The 17605-nt window shown below is 40.6% G+C and overlaps 1 protein-coding gene across 1 annotated transcript in view; it reads left to right on the plus strand.

Moving 5' to 3' along the window:
- Nucleotides 1-17605, plus strand: part of Itpr1 (inositol 1,4,5-trisphosphate receptor type 1) — a 381954-nt gene that overhangs the window by 199167 nt on the left and 165182 nt on the right. The window contains exons 18-26 of the mRNA XM_023713283.1: nucleotides 7117-7289; nucleotides 8676-8795; nucleotides 9620-9814; nucleotides 10870-11121; nucleotides 11602-11743; nucleotides 12636-12789; nucleotides 14242-14429; nucleotides 16528-16666; nucleotides 17312-17366. Coding sequence (XP_023569051.1) covers nucleotides 7117-7289; nucleotides 8676-8795; nucleotides 9620-9814; nucleotides 10870-11121; nucleotides 11602-11743; nucleotides 12636-12789; nucleotides 14242-14429; nucleotides 16528-16666; nucleotides 17312-17366 — 1418 coding nt within the window. The remainder of the gene's footprint in view (nucleotides 1-7116; nucleotides 7290-8675; nucleotides 8796-9619; nucleotides 9815-10869; nucleotides 11122-11601; nucleotides 11744-12635; nucleotides 12790-14241; nucleotides 14430-16527; nucleotides 16667-17311; nucleotides 17367-17605) is intronic.

Below are 17605 nucleotides of genomic sequence, written 5' to 3' on the forward strand. Positions count from 1 at the left end.
GCTGCTATTGTTCTGTAAACTTTATGATACACATTTATATATACAGATACCATAGTTGCTGTACAGATTTAAAATCTTAACTATGTAATAAAGTTTATCCCTTTTTTTTTGGGGGGGGGATTCAACTCAGCATCTTGCACTTGCTAGGGAAGTGCTTATTCCACTGAGCCATCTCCCAGGCCCAAGTTTATCCTTCTTTTACTTTAAAATTTAATTATCTTGGTGGACATGGTGGTACCTGCTATTATCTCAGCACTCAGGAGGCTGAAACAGGAGGATTGCCATGAATTTGAGGCTAGACTGGGCTACATAGTAAGTTTAAGGCCAGCCTTAACATAGTGAAACCCTGTTTTGAAACAAAAAAATAAATTAGTGATCTTACACTTCATTATATATTTTTAAAAAATTCTCTACCATAAGATTACTGACAGGAATTTAGATTTCATTTTTTGCTTTATTGAATCATGAAAATTTTAGTTCTGTATTATTGCCTCAGTAAGCACTTCTTGTCATGCTCAGCTTGTGCTACAGTATTTATTCAGAATATGATTTGGTATTTAGAAATAACAGTATATCATAATAAACTGAAAGTCATTATGAATTATTTTCTATTGTAAATAAACCAGAATGTGACTTGGAAGCATTTACTCTTAATTATACATTGTCCAGTGTGTGTGTAGTAGAGAACCGTTCTGCTGTTTCTATTTTGATGGACTATTTTCTAGACCAACTGCCAAGGAAAGCTGAGTGTTTCTCCTCCTAAAACTCTTCTTTTTCTCTTCAGGAACTCCTATGTCCGACTAAGACACCTGTGCACTAATACGTGGGTTCACAGCACAAATATCCCCATTGACAAGGAAGAAGAAAAACCAGTGATGCTTAAAGTACGTCCCTAGGCGAGGCTGCCTCCCCTCAGTCTCGTGCTGCCTAATGAAATCCTAGTGAATCCTCCTTTGAGGTTGTTTGGGGAAAATAGAAGGTGGAGGCTGTCCCTCCCTGGTCCCTCATTCCCTTCCTCCCTTCTTCCTTCCCTTCCTCCCCTTCTCTTTCTCTGGTTTTGGCAAGTTTTCTTGAATGTGGTAAAAGAATTTTCTTCAAAGGACATGGTGAAGCAAGCACAGGCTTTTGAAATACCCACAATCTTTTATTCCATGGCTTCTACCCTAGTGCTTGAGCACTTGGTTTTGTAGCTGAAGGGTGACTTTGGCTAGGGGAATATTTGCTTGTACCTTGAGGCACATCAAATATCTATTTGATTTTTTCCTTAATCTTTGTTATTTCTTAATGTATTTAAGCATATGTTTCTAGCAAGCCCCCAGCTCTTTTTACCTCTCTCCCCTCCTCCTCCTCTCCATCTCCAAGAATCATAAGTGCACAGGTGAGATCTTTTCTTTTTTTGTACCTGAATTCAAACTCAGACAGGAGCTTGTGCCGCTGAGCTATATCCCCAACCCTGAAATTTTTATTCTAAGAAAGGAAGGATATGCTTACCTTGTGTGTGTGTGTGTGTGTGTGTGTGTGTGTGTGTGTGTTTGTGTGTGTGTGTGTGTTGATAGGTCAGATTATTGGATTTTTCTTCTACTTTTTGTTTTTAAGCATATAGAAAAGTTGAAATGAGAAAGTGCCTATCTTTTTAATGCTCTCTGCTTATAATCAATAATTACCATTGTTTACTTTTTCTCTATTAATAAACATTCTTTGATTATAAGAATCTTATATGTGCCATCAGATAAATTAAGCTATAAAATGATACTAGCTGTCTCCTTTTGTAACTCACCAGTCCCTGTAATAACAATTTCCAGAGGTAACAGTTGTTAACAATTTTGGAGTACATACTTCCACAGATTTTTCCTTAAGTTTTTCCTCTTAAGTCTTTTTGATTTCCCACTAGCCTATAGATGGAATATTAAATTGATGTCTTACTCTCCCAATCCAATCTTTATCCTTCAAAAACCACTTGAATTTCAGATCGGCACCTCTCCTGTGAAGGAGGATAAGGAAGCCTTTGCCATAGTTCCCGTTTCTCCTGCTGAAGTTCGGGACCTGGACTTTGCCAATGATGCCAGCAAGGTGCTAGGCTCCATTGCTGGGAAGCTGGAGAAGGGTACCATCACTCAGAATGAGAGAAGGTGAGGCTTCTGTATCCGCAGGCCTAGAGGGCCTTGTCCATCGTGCATTTGGGTAGTGAGAGAATGGTGACTCTGAACAGTTGAGAGGGTAGTAGTCTGAACATCTGTAGGAGGCTTCAGCTTTTGTTTTCCAGAAACAGATTGTATGTGTGTATGCAGGGGTGGGGATGAACCCAGAGTCTTCTCACTAAGCTACATCTTCAGTTCTTCTTGAATATTTTTATTATGAGACAGGATCTTGATGAGCCACCGAATTGCCCAATAAATTGCTTGAATTTGTGATCCTCCTGCCTCAGCCTTCCAGAATGTTGGGATTATAGGCATGCACCACCATGCCTGGGTAGAAATAGATACATTTGTGTTTGCATTTTTGAGAGTCTGTAATTTTGTTTTGTTTTGTTTTTTGTTTGTTTTGCGGAACCTGGGATTGAACTCAGGCCCTTGTGCTTGCCGGGGAGAGTCTGTAATGTTGTCATGCTAACTTGGTCCTGCAGTCATTTTACTAAATATCAGGGGTGTAAAATTCCCCGTAGTACAATTTAATGGCTGTCACCTGTGTTTCCCTCTTTCTGGTAATTGGCCTTAGCTGTGGATTTTATAGCTATTGGGAAGAATGGGTCATCTTCTATTTAACTGGTTCACAGGACTTGCAGGTTTCTGAGGCAAAACTTCCAGCCTGTTGAATATTAGGCACTCTGTTTCTAACAGCCTTTTCCCTTCTAAGGTCGGTAACCAAGCTGCTGGAAGACTTGGTTTACTTTGTCACTGGTGGAACTAACTCTGGCCAAGATGTGCTTGAAGTTGTGTTTTCTAAGCCCAACAGAGAACGGCAGAAGCTAATGAGAGAACAAAACATTCTCAAGCAGGTTAGTGAGATGTGATGTGTGTGGTGATGGACTTTGTAACAGATTTGTAGGATCTCATGCCTTAGAGAGGAACATGGATGATTCCCATTGGAAGATTTGACAATAGATTTTTAAACCAGTTATAAATTCACAGCAAAATTAAGTGGCAAGCACAGAGTTCTCCTGTAACCTCTGTTCCCTCGCTGTCAACATCCTGCACCAGTGAAATGTTTGTTAAAATTCATGAACCTACACTGACACATCATTCTCACCCAAAGAAACATACTAATTACATCTCCCATAGATCTCTATGGGAATTTGGTATCTGGGAATTTTTTTCCCCTATTAGAGTGTGATAGACAGACTGCATGTTTCAACAAGGATTTTAAGTCTAGAAATAGATCATATCCAGCTGTTTCATGGGTTGAGTCCCACTTAGACCTCTGCTTTAATGCCCATTTTCATTTCTGTAATTGCAATTCAAAATAATGTTATTCAGAAGCAGGAGGACTCACTAATCACTTATGTAGGGCACGGTATTTATGGCACTTATGTGCATTTATTTTTACAATACCCTTGTGAGAAACGTGTTGTTCTTTGCATTTCACTACTGAGAAAATTGTTTACTTTGGCCATGATTTGTGTAGTTAGAAAGTGTTAACCAAGATCAAGTTGACCTAGTGAGTGTCAGAATTCCATTTATTTTAATCTTACTAGGCTTGGCAGTCTGGGACACACCAAAATCAAGCAGCCTAGAAAGTGAGCTCTGAGATACTACAAGGTGGTGGATGTTTCTATAGCATTACACTGCAAAGGAAGATCATTGGTGGGGGCTTGTGGGTTAGCTCAGTTGTTTAAGTACCTGCTTGGGCAAACCCAGTCAGGCGCAGGGGACCGTGGTTCAATCCCCAGCTCCACATGCCTTACCAGACCCACCCTTAAGGCAGCCTGAGCTAGCCGAGAGAGAGAGAGAGAGAGAGAGAGAGAGAGAGAGAGAGAGAGAGAGATCATGGATAACATGTTATTTGTCAAAAATTGTTGGTGCAGCAAACATCAGTGTCTTGTAAAAGAGTCTGGATACAATCTTAGGAAGCAAGGAGAATGGTTTCATGAACTCTTACAAAGGCCAGAAAACTTTATTCTGGAAGTTGTAGGTCTGCCCAGTTCACAAAGTCAGCATGTACCTGTGCAGATGGCTCAAGTTGACAGTTCTACTTTCTGGTTCTGAAACCTTGCTTCATCAAGCCTCCCAGCTCTTTTTAAAGTACTTAGAACTAATGTTGCTCTGCTTGGTTTTCCATCCCTGAAAGAACAAAGGTATATGAATGCAATCTAGAATCTGCTGATTCCAATCTGTGTTCTTTACTCCTTTGCTTTAAGCACTGCCCCATCAAGTCTCCAGGGATGAGTTAGGTCTAGGTGGACTAAGTCAGTGAGTACCCAACTTCAGTGGATGGATTGAAAGCAAGTTTCAGGCTACTGATGTGCTTGGATGGAGAGACTTTCCTGTGTAACCCACTTACCTCTAAGGTTACATTCCTTTAAAAACACCAAATGATGGCAGTCTTCACTGTTTTCTCAAACAGATCTTCAAGTTGCTACAGGCCCCATTCACAGACTGTGGTGATGGCCCAATGCTTCGTTTGGAGGAGCTGGGAGACCAGCGGCACGCTCCTTTCAGACACATCTGCCGGCTCTGTTACCGGGTTCTGAGGCACTCGCAGCAAGATTATCGGAAGAACCAGGTAGGGAGGAAGAATGGATGGGATCGGATGGTTAGTTTCCTCCTGGAGCTCATTCATGTGCTTTGCTCAGTAATTGCACCACACATGTATTTATTTACTGGATAGAGACAAGTTTAGTGTTACATTTGTTCTTGGAAGGGAAACACAGATTGTTTGCAAAGCTGGGAAAAATACAAATTATACAATCCTTAAGATACTGGAGAAACAATGTTTAAATACCAATTTTTTTAAAGTAAGAAGAAAAGATACCAAGAATTTCTGTTCTATGGTCACCTTTGAATGAGATTTTTATTTCTGGGCATCTGAGATTTGAGTATTTTTATGGCATATTTTTTAAAAAACATAGTGAATCTTTCCTTCCTGTCTCCTTTCATAACTACCTTTGATAGTAAGTTTAAGATAACTTTTATTGTTTCATGTTTTATGATCTTTTGTCTCTGTATAATATGTATATATGTCAATACACATATAATATATATTCTCCCCATGAAATAAATAACGCAAGTTCTTTAGGAAGGTTTCAGATTACTTTTGAGATTTGAAGAAAAAAAATGTGTTTCTCCATCATTGCTTCTAAATAAGCGTAATTTTGTTCCCCAAGGACATTTTAGAGTGTCTGGAGACTCTATGCAGAGTTATGTCTGGGGAGTGTTACTGTGGTCTAGGGGAGCAGAGGTTCGAGCTGCCCTAAAATATCCAGTGATGTCTAGGACACCTCTCTGTAATGAAGATCTATCCCACAGAAAATAGTAACTGTGCTGAGAGTAAGAAAATCGGCACTGCATACAGCACGGTAGATTAAAAAACATTGCTTATTATAACCTGGAATCCATTCACTTCCTGTCTTTGCCTCTTAGTACAAAAGTCTTTTGTTTTTAAGATTTTAATTTTCACTCTCTAGTCTTTAAACTTTCCTGTGCAGTTAAAGGTTTTCATTGTGTTGGCAGGAAGACAGCGTGTCTCTTAAGTAGAGCTTTAGCTGTGTGACCATGGCAGCAACCATGGTTGCTTGAGATCAGTGATGATGAGCCTCCTAGAGACTTGAATGCCCGAACTGCAACCCAAACCCACTTATTTATCACAGAGTGCCAATACTGCAGTCAAATCTGAATGATGAGGTTTTAGTTTAGAAAAAAACAGCTGTTACACATCTGTTATGCCATGCTCCACTGCAGAGGGCCTGACTCGCGCCATAGAAAGGGCTCCGTGTGCCTCTGTGGCGCGCATTCACCATGGTTGCTTTAGATCCACGTCCAGTGCATCAGTGCCCTTCCCAGCTAGAGCTGAGAGGAGATCTGCTCCTGTCTGCACTCATTGGATGACAATATGTCAGGGCTTCTAGTGGTGCCAGAACATAATTTCATACATGAGGAAGTTAAGCCTGTCCCTTTTACTACTGCTGGATTGAACATGTTGTTGACAGATTCTATGCTATTTGGCAGAGTAATATCCCTAGCAGGCTTCTGAATTCCCAAACATGCATCCTTACTAAGTAACAGCTGAAAAGTGGCCCATATCTCCCATATTAATCCTGAAGCAGTCCAGGATTTTGGAATTAATGAAAAAAAATTAAAGTCAGTTTCAAGGGCCGTTTGAACTTTAAACAAGCCAACAGTCTTTCCAGGGCAGGGAAATATCTTTGAAAAAAAACAACTGCTCATGAGTGGTTTTGGCAAATGAAGATGGAGTCATATATATCTTGTGAATATGCTTGCTTAGGTTAGGCGTTCCTGACATTTTTCTACTGCCCATTGACTTTAGAAAAGGAATTGTTACCCCAGGAAAGAAAACAAAGTGGGGTAACATTGTTCCAAATGTCTATATAGGCTCAGTCTGTGTTTATTCAGTTGCATATGGAAGTGTGGCTCAGTGAAGCCCTCTTTAATTAGTAATAAAATCAGAGTTGATGAAAACTTTTGAGCTTTTGAACAATATGTCATTAGAATAAAATTTATACTACACACTTCTATGTATCTTTACATAAATTTCAAGATGTTGTCAAGTGACATTTGTGTGATGTGACATTTGTGTTTAGTAAAAGAAAAGGCATCTGACTGGGCGTGGTGACGCACCTAACCCTAGCACTCAGAGGTTGAGGCAGGAGGATTACTTGAGTTCAAGGCCAGTCTGAACTGCATTGCAAGACCCTGTCTCCATAAAAAAAAAGGAAATAAATAAATAAATAAATGGTGTGACAGAGTTTGTGGCTGTCATCCTGAGCTGTAATTTGCATGCAGAGTGGTAGTTCTTATCAGAAATATTGGTACATTTTTTATTTTTGTTTTAACCACACTGTTCTTTCTTTCTTTCTTTCTTTCTTTCTTTCTTTCTTTCTTTCTTTCTTTCTTTCTTTCTTTCTTTCTTTTTTCCCTGCTTATTTCTTCTTTTTCCCAAAAGGAGTACATAGCAAAGCAGTTTGGCTTCATGCAGAAGCAAATTGGCTATGATGTGTTGGCCGAAGACACAATCACTGCCCTGCTCCACAATAATCGAAAACTCCTGGAAAAGCACATCACTGCAGCGGAAATCGACACATTTGTCAGTCTGGTGCGAAAGAACAGGGAGCCGAGGTGAGAGGCGCCTGTCGTGCTGATTGGGAAGGACAGTGTCTGTGTGTGTGCTCAGCATGCCGTGACTCAGCTGGTCACAGTGCTTCTTCCTAGGCTTGCTTTCCTTGGGGTTGCCAGTGGCAGGTTTTCTCTAGCAGGTCCCAGTGGCTTTTAAATGCGTAGTGACAGGAATACAGTATTGGAATGAGATTCCAAAGACAGTCCTGGCCTTAATGGTTATCAACTGATAACTGTGGCTTGCTTTCTAAGATTGAATTCCTTCATCTGCTAAACAGGTCATTGTGAAGCTTAGATAACAAGAAATACCTCAAGTACCTGACTTGTAGGAGATGCCCAGTAAATGACAATCACAGGTGATTATTATTCATGTTTTAGCAACTCCTGAGTATCGTTTAGAACACCCTTCCCCCAAACTGATCATTGGGAATCCTTGGTAGTCTTAGTTGTTCCTTGAGTGTTCTATTATGCATTACATCTTTGTGTACACATGGGGTGTTCAAACCAGGGCCCCATGCGTGTTAGGCTAGTGCTGTAGGGATGAGCTACAGTCCCAGCCACCTTGATTTTCTTCTGAGGCAGATTCTAAGTCCCCCAGCTGACCTAGTAGTCACAGTCTTCCTGCCTCAGCCCTCTGAGGGGCTCCTACGTGTATTCCACTGTGGCTGGCTCGTTAGCAATTTCTACCCATTTTGTCTTATTCACATAGGCCTGCCCTCCTCCCCTCTGTCTCCTATCTCTTCCCTCTTCTGTTCCCTTCTGATTGAGACCCAGTTTACCTGAAATGAAGCAATTGACGATATGGGTGCCATACGCGATTCCACTGCAGCATTGATAGGGCTGCTAGAAAAATAAGTATTGCCAGCCATAAACAGGAGCACCTGGTCGTGCTAGGCAGTGAGCTAAGGAGGCACTCTGTGTGAGTTATCTCATTTCACCCAGACAGTGCTGAGAATTTAGGCTGTGTCTTTTTCTTTAGAAAACACAATGAGGTTAAATAATTTCTTCAACGAACAGTGCCTATTGGAACACAGAGAGTTAGAGTTCAGGGTGCCATCCTGCATCAGAGTCTGGCTCCAACCACACTGCTTGCCCCGTGTGCGCACCGTCTCTTCCAGATGTGATCTTCTTCCTTGCCTTCTCTCTCATTTTCACCTTACCACTTTTGCATGGCTGGAGCCACTCACTACTGTATATACTCTTCTGCTTTGTGTTGTCCTCTCGCTGATATCTGTTGCTAACAGTGCTATGGTCATTGACACTGAAGCCTCTGTTGTCCCTGACTTGTATGAAAGGAATGTGGGACCTGTCTGTTAGGAAGAGTCATGCTCTATGAACTGCACCTTGGCTTTCTCAACAGAAGATTTTTTTTTTTCTGTTTTTGGGTAGATTCTTAGATTACCTGTCTGACCTCTGTGTCTCCATGAACAAATCCATCCCAGTGACCCAGGAACTGATCTGTAAAGCTGTGCTGAATCCCACCAATGCAGACATCCTCATTGAGACCAAGTGAGTGGGGTGTGGGGATGCAAAATGAAAGACAAGAGAGGGGTGTAGAAGAAAAACAAGTGCAGTAAACGACTCTCCTCAGGAGTATGAAGCCCAGCCCCTTTGGGTTTTTTTAGTTTGACTGGAATTTGTTCTCTGTTTTGCAAGTACTGCTTCATGGAGTATTTTGTTTTTTTTATGAGAACTGCTATTCAGCACAGTGTCACTTACTCTACCATCTGGCTTAAAAACCAGGCAAACTCACCACGGAGCATTGGATGCACCCATCATTTAATTTGTAGAGTTGAAAATATTTGAATTTGAGAATCAATAAAAAGTGTGAAAGATATAATTGTGATAGTTGGTTTTAATATTAACTCAATATTGGCAAGAGTTTTATTTATTTTTTTGGCAGAACCAGGGATTGAACTCAGGCCCTTGTGCTCGCCAGAGAAGCACTTATTTCACTGAGCCATCTCCCAGCCCCTTGGCAAGAGTTTTGAGTTGTATCTATTGGGCCACAGAAGTTATGGAAACAGTGATTCATTTTTATTAAAGGAGCAGTTTCCTGATAAAGTATAGGGCAGCAATATGAGCAGGATTTAAAAGACTGTGTTTCAAGCTAGCGTTTTTGTTTCTTTATTTCTTGTGTATAACCTAACTTGGGGCTTCAGTTAATGTAGTTTCCCGACCTTGGAATTTCAGCATTTCTTTGTGTATTGTGGTAAGTTTAGCAGTGTCCCTGGCTTCTGACCATGAAATGGTGGTAACACTCCATCCTTTAAGTTATTACATGCAAAACTCTCAAAAGATGTGAAAATAATATGTTTGCCCTCCTTTTCTAGGTTGGTTCTTTCTCGTTTTGAATTCGAAGGTGTTTCTACTGGCGAGAATGCTCTGGAGGCAGGAGAAGATGAGGAGGAGGTATGGTTGTTCTGGAGGGACAGCAACAAAGAGATTCGTAGTAAGAGTGTCAGGGAATTGGCGCAGGATGCTAAAGAAGGACAAAAAGAAGACCGAGATGTTCTCAGCTACTACAGGTGAGCAGGGAGATGACTTGAGGTGTCCCACAGGAGCAGCTGGGAGGAGCACGGTGCTTATATGATTGCTCAGCCAGTCAGGAATCCCAAGATTTCATCTGATGAGGTTGGCTAGCAGAAAGTCAGATGTGTGACTGCTGAGTTTAGAGTGCGAGTTTTCATCAGTGCTTGGTCTGTCGGTAGCGATATCTGCTGCTGGTAACCATTTATCTTCAAGCAACACAGAACATATATTGCAGCATTTAAGAGTCGCACTTTGGAGTGAGGCTCTGAGTCTAAGTCCTGACCTCTTAATAGCTTTTTGATTTTGATAAAATTTGAGTTTATGCTTTGGTTTCTTTATCTGTAAAATAGAGTAATAGTCACAGTCTTTTATTTTATTTATTTATTTATTTTCCTCCATATTTTAGGGAAGGGCCTATGGGGTGTTCAGGGTCTCACTACTAGGTCAGACTCGTAGTGATCCTCCTGTTTAGAGCCTCCCAAGAGCTGGGATTACAGGCCTGTGCCACTACGCCCAGTCTTAATTGCCTTCTCAGCATGCCCTGGGGGTGGGGCCGCTACGGCATACCCAGGGATGGAACCCCCTGGCCCTTGTGCCTGCTTGCAGGCACTTTAATCCGCTGAGCTATTTGACTGGCCCTCGTGTGCTTACATTCTACTACATGTGTATGTGCACCCATAAATTGTATATAATCTTTTCTAGATCATTTAAGTTTCTCTGTGTAAGCATGAGTTTCCACATCAGGAGCTGGATTGGCAGATGTGCTTATTTTAAGTTACTAAATAGTCCTAAATTGCATATTTCGAAGTATATGATTTGAGAGTACCAGTTGTAGGTAGTAACTTTTGTTTCTGTGTCTTTTGCTAACTTTGAATATGATGAATTTTTAAATTTCTTTGATCTTTTGAATGCAAAATAAAGTATTTAAAGTCACATTTTACTGGTATTTAATGAGGTTCAGGGTACTTTCAAATCATGGTTATTGATAATACCATGAAGATTTTAAATTAAAAGTTTGAAAGCTTATGACTTTTCAACTTTTCTGTCCCAGGTATCAGCTGAACCTCTTTGCTAGGATGTGTCTGGACCGCCAGTACCTGGCCATCAATGAAATATCAAGCCAGCTGGATGTGGATCTCATTCTCCGCTGCATGTCCGATGAGAACCTGCCCTACGATCTCAGGGCATCGTTCTGTCGCCTCATGCTTCATATGCATGTGGACCGAGATCCTCAGGAGCAAGTTACTCCTGTGAAGTATGCCCGCCTGTGGTCAGAGATCCCCTCCGAGATTGCCATTGATGAGTGAGTCTGACTCCTTCTTCCAGTTAGGACCTTGCAGCGCTTTAAACCTCAGCTGTGACATTGTGTGCAGCAGTAGAATGACATATGGTGCAGGAGAATCCCGAAAGAAACTTGGGTTTTTTCCTTTAAGTTTATAACTGGCAAATATTAACTTTAAGTGGCTGGCAAATATTTCATTCCTCAAGAAAGTAAGATTGTGTTTTTGTATCTCTCTTTACTGCCTTCTTTCATTCTATGATTATTTGAATGTGTACTGTCTGCCTTGATCAAGGAACATTAGAAAACTATCTTTGTGCCAGTGGGGAAGACAGGCAATAAACAAGAAATATGTGTGTGATGATGTGTGCTAAGGGGGAGAAAATACAGATGGACCTAAGGATAGGAAGCACTGGAGGATGCTGACTTATGTTCTTAGGATATTGACTTACGTTCTTTGCGAAGAACATGGCATTTTATGTCCTCTTTCCTTTTTCCTTTCAGCTATGATAGTAGCGGTGCATCCAAAGATGAAATTAAGGAGAGGTTTGCTCAGACTATGGAATTTGTGGAGGAGTATTTAAGAGATGTGGTGTGTCAGAGGTTTCCTTTTTCTGATAAGGAGAAAAATAAGCTTACATTTGAGGTAAGGCATGATGAAATGGTCTGCGTTTTTTTATCTTTTTTCTGGTGGTCATTTTTCAATGAGGTAAACAGGAAATATTTTGGATGTGGTGATGTTTATTATTATGCTCCAGTTTTGCGATTCTAAAAATGAATTCAGTTTAGTTTTGTTCCTAAATAAAATAGAACTGGTACCATTCACTTGGCCTAATAGCAGTCAGGCTATTGTAACAAATATGCAAGATAAGTTAAATAGTTTGAAATGATAGAACATTGCATTTACTCTGTACTTTATATTAAAAGTGACAGGAGAGAAACAGGATGTCCATGGGATCTTCCATAGATTAATCATCTGAGAATCATAAATCCTGACTATTTTTGAGCTAAAATTGTTTCTGTGACACCTTTTGCCCTTTGGGAGTTATGTTTATGATGTTTATGCAGTTGCTATCTGTGTTGTGGGTATTACTTGGCTGGCCAAGGCTTACCCTTGGGAAGCTGTGCATACCTAGGATTAGTTCAGTTTTTGCTAACTAGTCATCAAAGCAGATGAAGAGCTTTGCATGTTTCCATTTCTTATTTTTCCTTCTCATAAAACAAAATCAGATGTGTCAGGCTTGGTGGCACACACCTATAATCCCAGCACTCAGGGGGCTGAAACAGAAGGATTGCCATGAGGTCAAGGCCAGCTTGGACTACATAGTGAGTTCAAGGCCAGTATTCAGCTACATAACAAGACCCTGTCTCAAACAAAACTAAACCCAAAAGAAGTGTTACCAAAAATTGCAAGCCAAATACATCCCTTCTCATTATAAAGAAGGTGAAAACTTCAAATGTGTTAACAAGTCAACATCAATTGGAGTGCAAGGATGCCATTTATATAGTACCATCTTCTTTCTTTTTAAACATAACAGGTTGTAAATTTGGCTAGGAATCTCATATACTTTGGCTTCTACAACTTCTCTGACCTTCTAAGATTAACCAAGATCCTCCTGGCTATACTAGACTGTGTACATGTGACAACAATCTTCCCCATTAGCAAGATGGCAAAGGAAGAAGAGCATAAAGGTAACAATGATGAGGAGAAGCTGAAGAGTGAGTATCTGATGGTGCCCATACATCTGAGAGATGCCCTCGCAGCCTTCCCTGTTATGCTCCTGTTGTGCCTCATTGTGTGGTGCTTTGTCTTGCCTTCTCCATGCCTTCCCACCTCTTCATTGTGAACATTTTCAAATATAAAGAAAAGGTGGAAGAACAGGCCCATGGACCCTCATTATCTATAACTGGGAGTCAGTGGCTGCTAGCATTTGGCTGTCTTCTTCTTGTGTGTCTGAGACTATGTGCATGTTTCAAGGAACAATTTTAATGTGACCTAGCACTTGAATGTTTGACTCTCAAAAATCCATGCCCTATCATTGCCTTTAATATTCACAAACCCCTGGATAATAGTCATATATGTATACATTAAAATAATGTCCAGACTTATATCTTGGTATTTGTTTCCACTTTGTGAATTATTTGTGAATAGGAATATCTACCTTTATATATTTAATTCTTCCTGGTTTAGTGTCAGAATAAGCACACAGTAGGTCTTATGTATCAATTGTTTGATTTTCTGTAACTAGAAGAGAATAGAAAAGCTATATTGACTCATCTTTCATAGTTTGCTAAGGTCTGTGCTGCATCATATTTTGCATTCATTAAATCCTACTGTTGAGCTTTTCTCATTTAAATGTAGCCTGAAAAGTACTGCAATGTAATATGTGCCATAGCAACACTTTTGCTAGCAACCCTGGAATCTATATCTTGTTAATACTTAACCTCTGGGCGTGGTGGTGCATGCCTATAATCCCAGTGCTGGGGTGGCTAAAAACAGGAGGAGCACTATGAGTCCGAGCTGTGTAGTGAGACCCTGGACCAAATACACACACAAAAAAAATAAATAAATAAAAATAAAGGCTGGCCAAATAGTTCAACAGATTAAAGCACCTATAAGCAGGTGCAGGGGCCGGGGTTCGATCCCTGGGCCTGCCATGCTGACTCTACCCTCGGGGCCTACCAAGATGGCAGTTGAAACTGGGTGTGGTGGTGCATGCCTATAATCCCCGCTCGTGGGAGGCTGTAAGCAGGAGGATCACTATGAGTCCGATCTAGTAGTGAGACTCTGAGCACCCTGTAGACCATTCCCTTAAAAAATACAAAAATAAAATAATATAATAAAAATAGATAAAATAAAAAATACTTTCCAGTTTTGTATGGAATAACAAGCTCATAGTTGGGGACTAGTAAAATGAACAAGTGAATTAATATACTTCTTTGGGGATGTCAAAGCCCATGTTCCTTCCACTACTCTCAGCAGTCTTTTCTTTATGGAAAACCTTGTTTAGTTCCCTCAGGTACTGAGAGTATGTTGTTAAACAGGGACATGTCAAATAATTTGTCTCACAGACCTTGTGCCCCTGCCAGTGTCACAGCTCTCTTCACAGATGTCATGACCTTGGTCTGTCCTTGCCCTTACAGGCAGTAATGTTATGAGGTCTATCCATGGAGTTGGAGAACTGATGACCCAAGTGGTGCTCCGTGGAGGAGGCTTTCTGCCTATGACTCCTATGGCTGCTGCTCCTGAAGGGAATGTGAAGCCGGTGGAGCCTGAGAAGGAGGACATCATGGTCATGGACACCAAGTTGAAGATCATTGAAATACTCCAGGTATGGGGCACGACGCAGGGAGGATACCCTCAGGGACTATGCAGGTCTCCTGTTGGAGCTCAAGGCTCTCTGTGAATAAAATGGAAAAAAAATTAGCTTATCCTTTCTTAACATTTATGGACAGAGTCTTCTTAATCCCCCCCACCACCACTGTCATCTCCTGGTTTCACCCCCCTTGTCCTTCCAGTTACACAGGACTTCCTGAACTCATTATGTTTTTTCATTACCTTTGCCTCCTCATCTGAGCTCATGGCATCCAGCCTTTGCTTAGAGTTTGTTCACCATGTTCCATGCAGCTGAATTCTCTACTTGCTATTTATAACTTAACTCAGGCTTCCAATAAATTTGCAAATTATTCATCCCTTCCTTTTTCCATCTCCATTCGTTCATTTATTCTGCAAATATTTCTTAAGACCAATTCTGTGTCAAGTCCCTCTGAGCACTGGGGAGCTAGCAATGAACCAAGTAGATTAAATTCCTGCCCTGAAGCACGCACATTTGGAAAGGTAGTGAAGACATATACTTAAAAGTCTGTCCCAAGAGACATTAAAACATAAGAGTCCAGATGGTTTGGAGGCCACTGGGGGTCGGGGTAGGATAGTGTGTCTGGTTGGGATTATCAGAGAAGGCCTCTCTTCTAATGTGATGCAGTCAGAGATTTGCCTTGAGGCTATCTAGAAAGTTTGAAGGTGGAGCAGTAAATTCAAAGACTGCAAAGCAGGAACAAGTTTAGAAACAAGTTAGGTTCAAGAGAGAATAGGAGAAAATGAATCAAGTGGAGTAACCACGTATTCTACTTTGGACATTAGACCACTTAAGCAATTGATACACCATAAGTACTGTGTAGCTACTCTTACCATCAAATATCTGACATAAGTGTTCCCCTTAAGGAGCAAATGACTGTGGAAGAATAAAAATTACCTACATGGAACACAAGTTGAATACAGGTTGGTGAGGAGCTGACAGTTGTTGTAAGACTGAGAGTCTTAAGCCCAGGACAGGCCTTTCCCTGTAGTCTGGGTCCCGAATAATTTCTATACTTAGAATTATTCTCACTTCTATGTCAACAAGTTCTGCCTGTTAACACTATTATTTCCATCTGTCATGAGTGCTTGCTATAATTTTACAAGGTAGAAAAATATATATAACACAAACAAAACTTTCCTATTGCCAACAATTGTTCTCTGCCCATCTTTCAGCTTCTCTGTGCATCTTTATATTCACTGAAAGTTGCGTGTATTCACTCCACTTTTCAGCTCTCTGGGTATCTTTAGCCTGTTCAAATTAACACCTGAAGTAACTGTCAGAGTTAGTTTTGTATAATACTGAGTTTGAGGCTCTGGGAAGATACCAAGTGGGATGTAACAGTCAGTTGGAAACAGAGAGCTTGGGGGAAAGCCAAACATCTGTCTCCACTTAGGAGAAATGATATCCGTGAGATTGGCCAGGGTTGCCAAATGGGCTAAGCAGAGGCAAGAGGAGAAAGGAAGGAAGGGATACCAGTAAGATCTTTAAGTAAATGTCAACTGGTTGATCTATCTTTTTGGTTCTAGCAATAATCATGGGAAAAGTGACTTCAGGAATAGAGGGGAAGGGAATATAGCAAGTCAAAAAAGAGGGAGCTCATGAGTGTGTATCTAATCAGAGAATATACCAGAAACATGTTGAAATATAAATCAATCTAATTCAGTAGTAAAAAAAGAAATTATCTGTCAATTTTCTTAGGTTCAAAGCAGCATCTTCATTCTTCTCAGTGTTATACCCAGAATTCACTTTAGTTCTTGCTAAAATGAAGTCGTATTTTCTAGGGGATAGAGCAAGGAATGAGTGATTTAGTGTTCCAATTGTTAAATTAATTGTCAGGAAGCTGAAGTTTATACTATTAGCTGAGGAGCTGGGGGCAGACTTGATTTGACCTCTGAAAGTTTGGTGTTGTTAAAACAACCGTTGAAATCTAAGCTAAATATTTGGCTCATTTAGTGCTTAAGGTAATTGACATAGCTGATACTAGGCCCAGCCAGAGTTCAGTGGCTCGGCAAAGTGTTAAAGGTGTATGTTAATGTAACCAATCTGTTTCCATTTCCACTTGAATCTTTAGTTTATTTTGAATGTGAGGTTGGATTATAGGATCTCCTGCCTCCTGTGTATATTTAAGCGGGAGTTTGATGAAAGCAATTCCCAGACTTCAGAAACATCTTCCGGAAACAGCAGCCAAGAAGGGCCAAGTAATGTACCAGGTTAGTTATTCTACAATGCAATTCCAGCTGTATAATGAGACCTGGGTATAACAAAAGCTGGGGCCCAAACAATATCTTCTAGAAAAAGAATAGAATGCAAACTTTTTTGAGAATGACTGTATTTTTAAAAGAAGATCTTGGGACTTAATCTGTTTGGGCAAGAAAATAAAGGACAGGACCCACATTGCTTCAGGAATAGTTCTTATTTCTTTCTCTCTTGGAAATGTAAGACAGTGGAGGTTTCTGGTGTTCAGGTTATCTATCGAGTACGCAGAAAAGAAACACAATAATAAAAACTCTAAGAAACCTTATTTTTCATGCCCCAGTTTTAATCATGTTAGTTTTTGCTTACCTAGGGAAAAGTAGGGAATGCAAAGGGTAGTATTAGAAGTAATCCCCCTGATGAACCCAGCTTTCTTGGAATGAAGTCATTACTCTTCTTTAGGAAGGAGAAACAATGACAGGAGTGGGCGTGGGGTGGACAGTGTCATGTTGAGTTAGCCTGGCACCATACCTTTGAAGTACCTGATTTTGGAAGATTTGGCACTTACTCCAACAACTTTGCCTCTGTAAAAGTTGGGGTAAATTTACCAACAGTGTGTGTTCAGACTGCGGTATCTAAAATGCTATTTTCTTCTTTTCCAGGTGCTCTTGACTTTGAACATATTGAAGAGCAAGCAGAAGGTATCTTTGGCGGAAGGAAAGTATCTTTTCAGTTACCCTTTTTTAGACGACTATAGTGTGTGGCAGCTTCTGTAACTCTCGAGGGCTTTTCCTTGATTATACTAGTAACTAGTTAGTCTTTATGCTCAGGTGTTTTACTGCTCTTTTTAGAGCACTAAGGACTCAAGTCACAGTTATCACAGTTATCCTAAGTGGGGAGGGGAGAGGAAAGCAGAGAGAGAGAGAGAGAGAGAGAGAGAGAGAGAGAGAGAGAGA

Source organism: Octodon degus, unplaced genomic scaffold (genome assembly GCF_000260255.1).
Source record: "Octodon degus isolate 3935 unplaced genomic scaffold, OctDeg1.0 scaffold00030, whole genome shotgun sequence".
NCBI classification, from domain to species: domain Eukaryota; kingdom Metazoa; phylum Chordata; class Mammalia; order Rodentia; family Octodontidae; genus Octodon; species Octodon degus.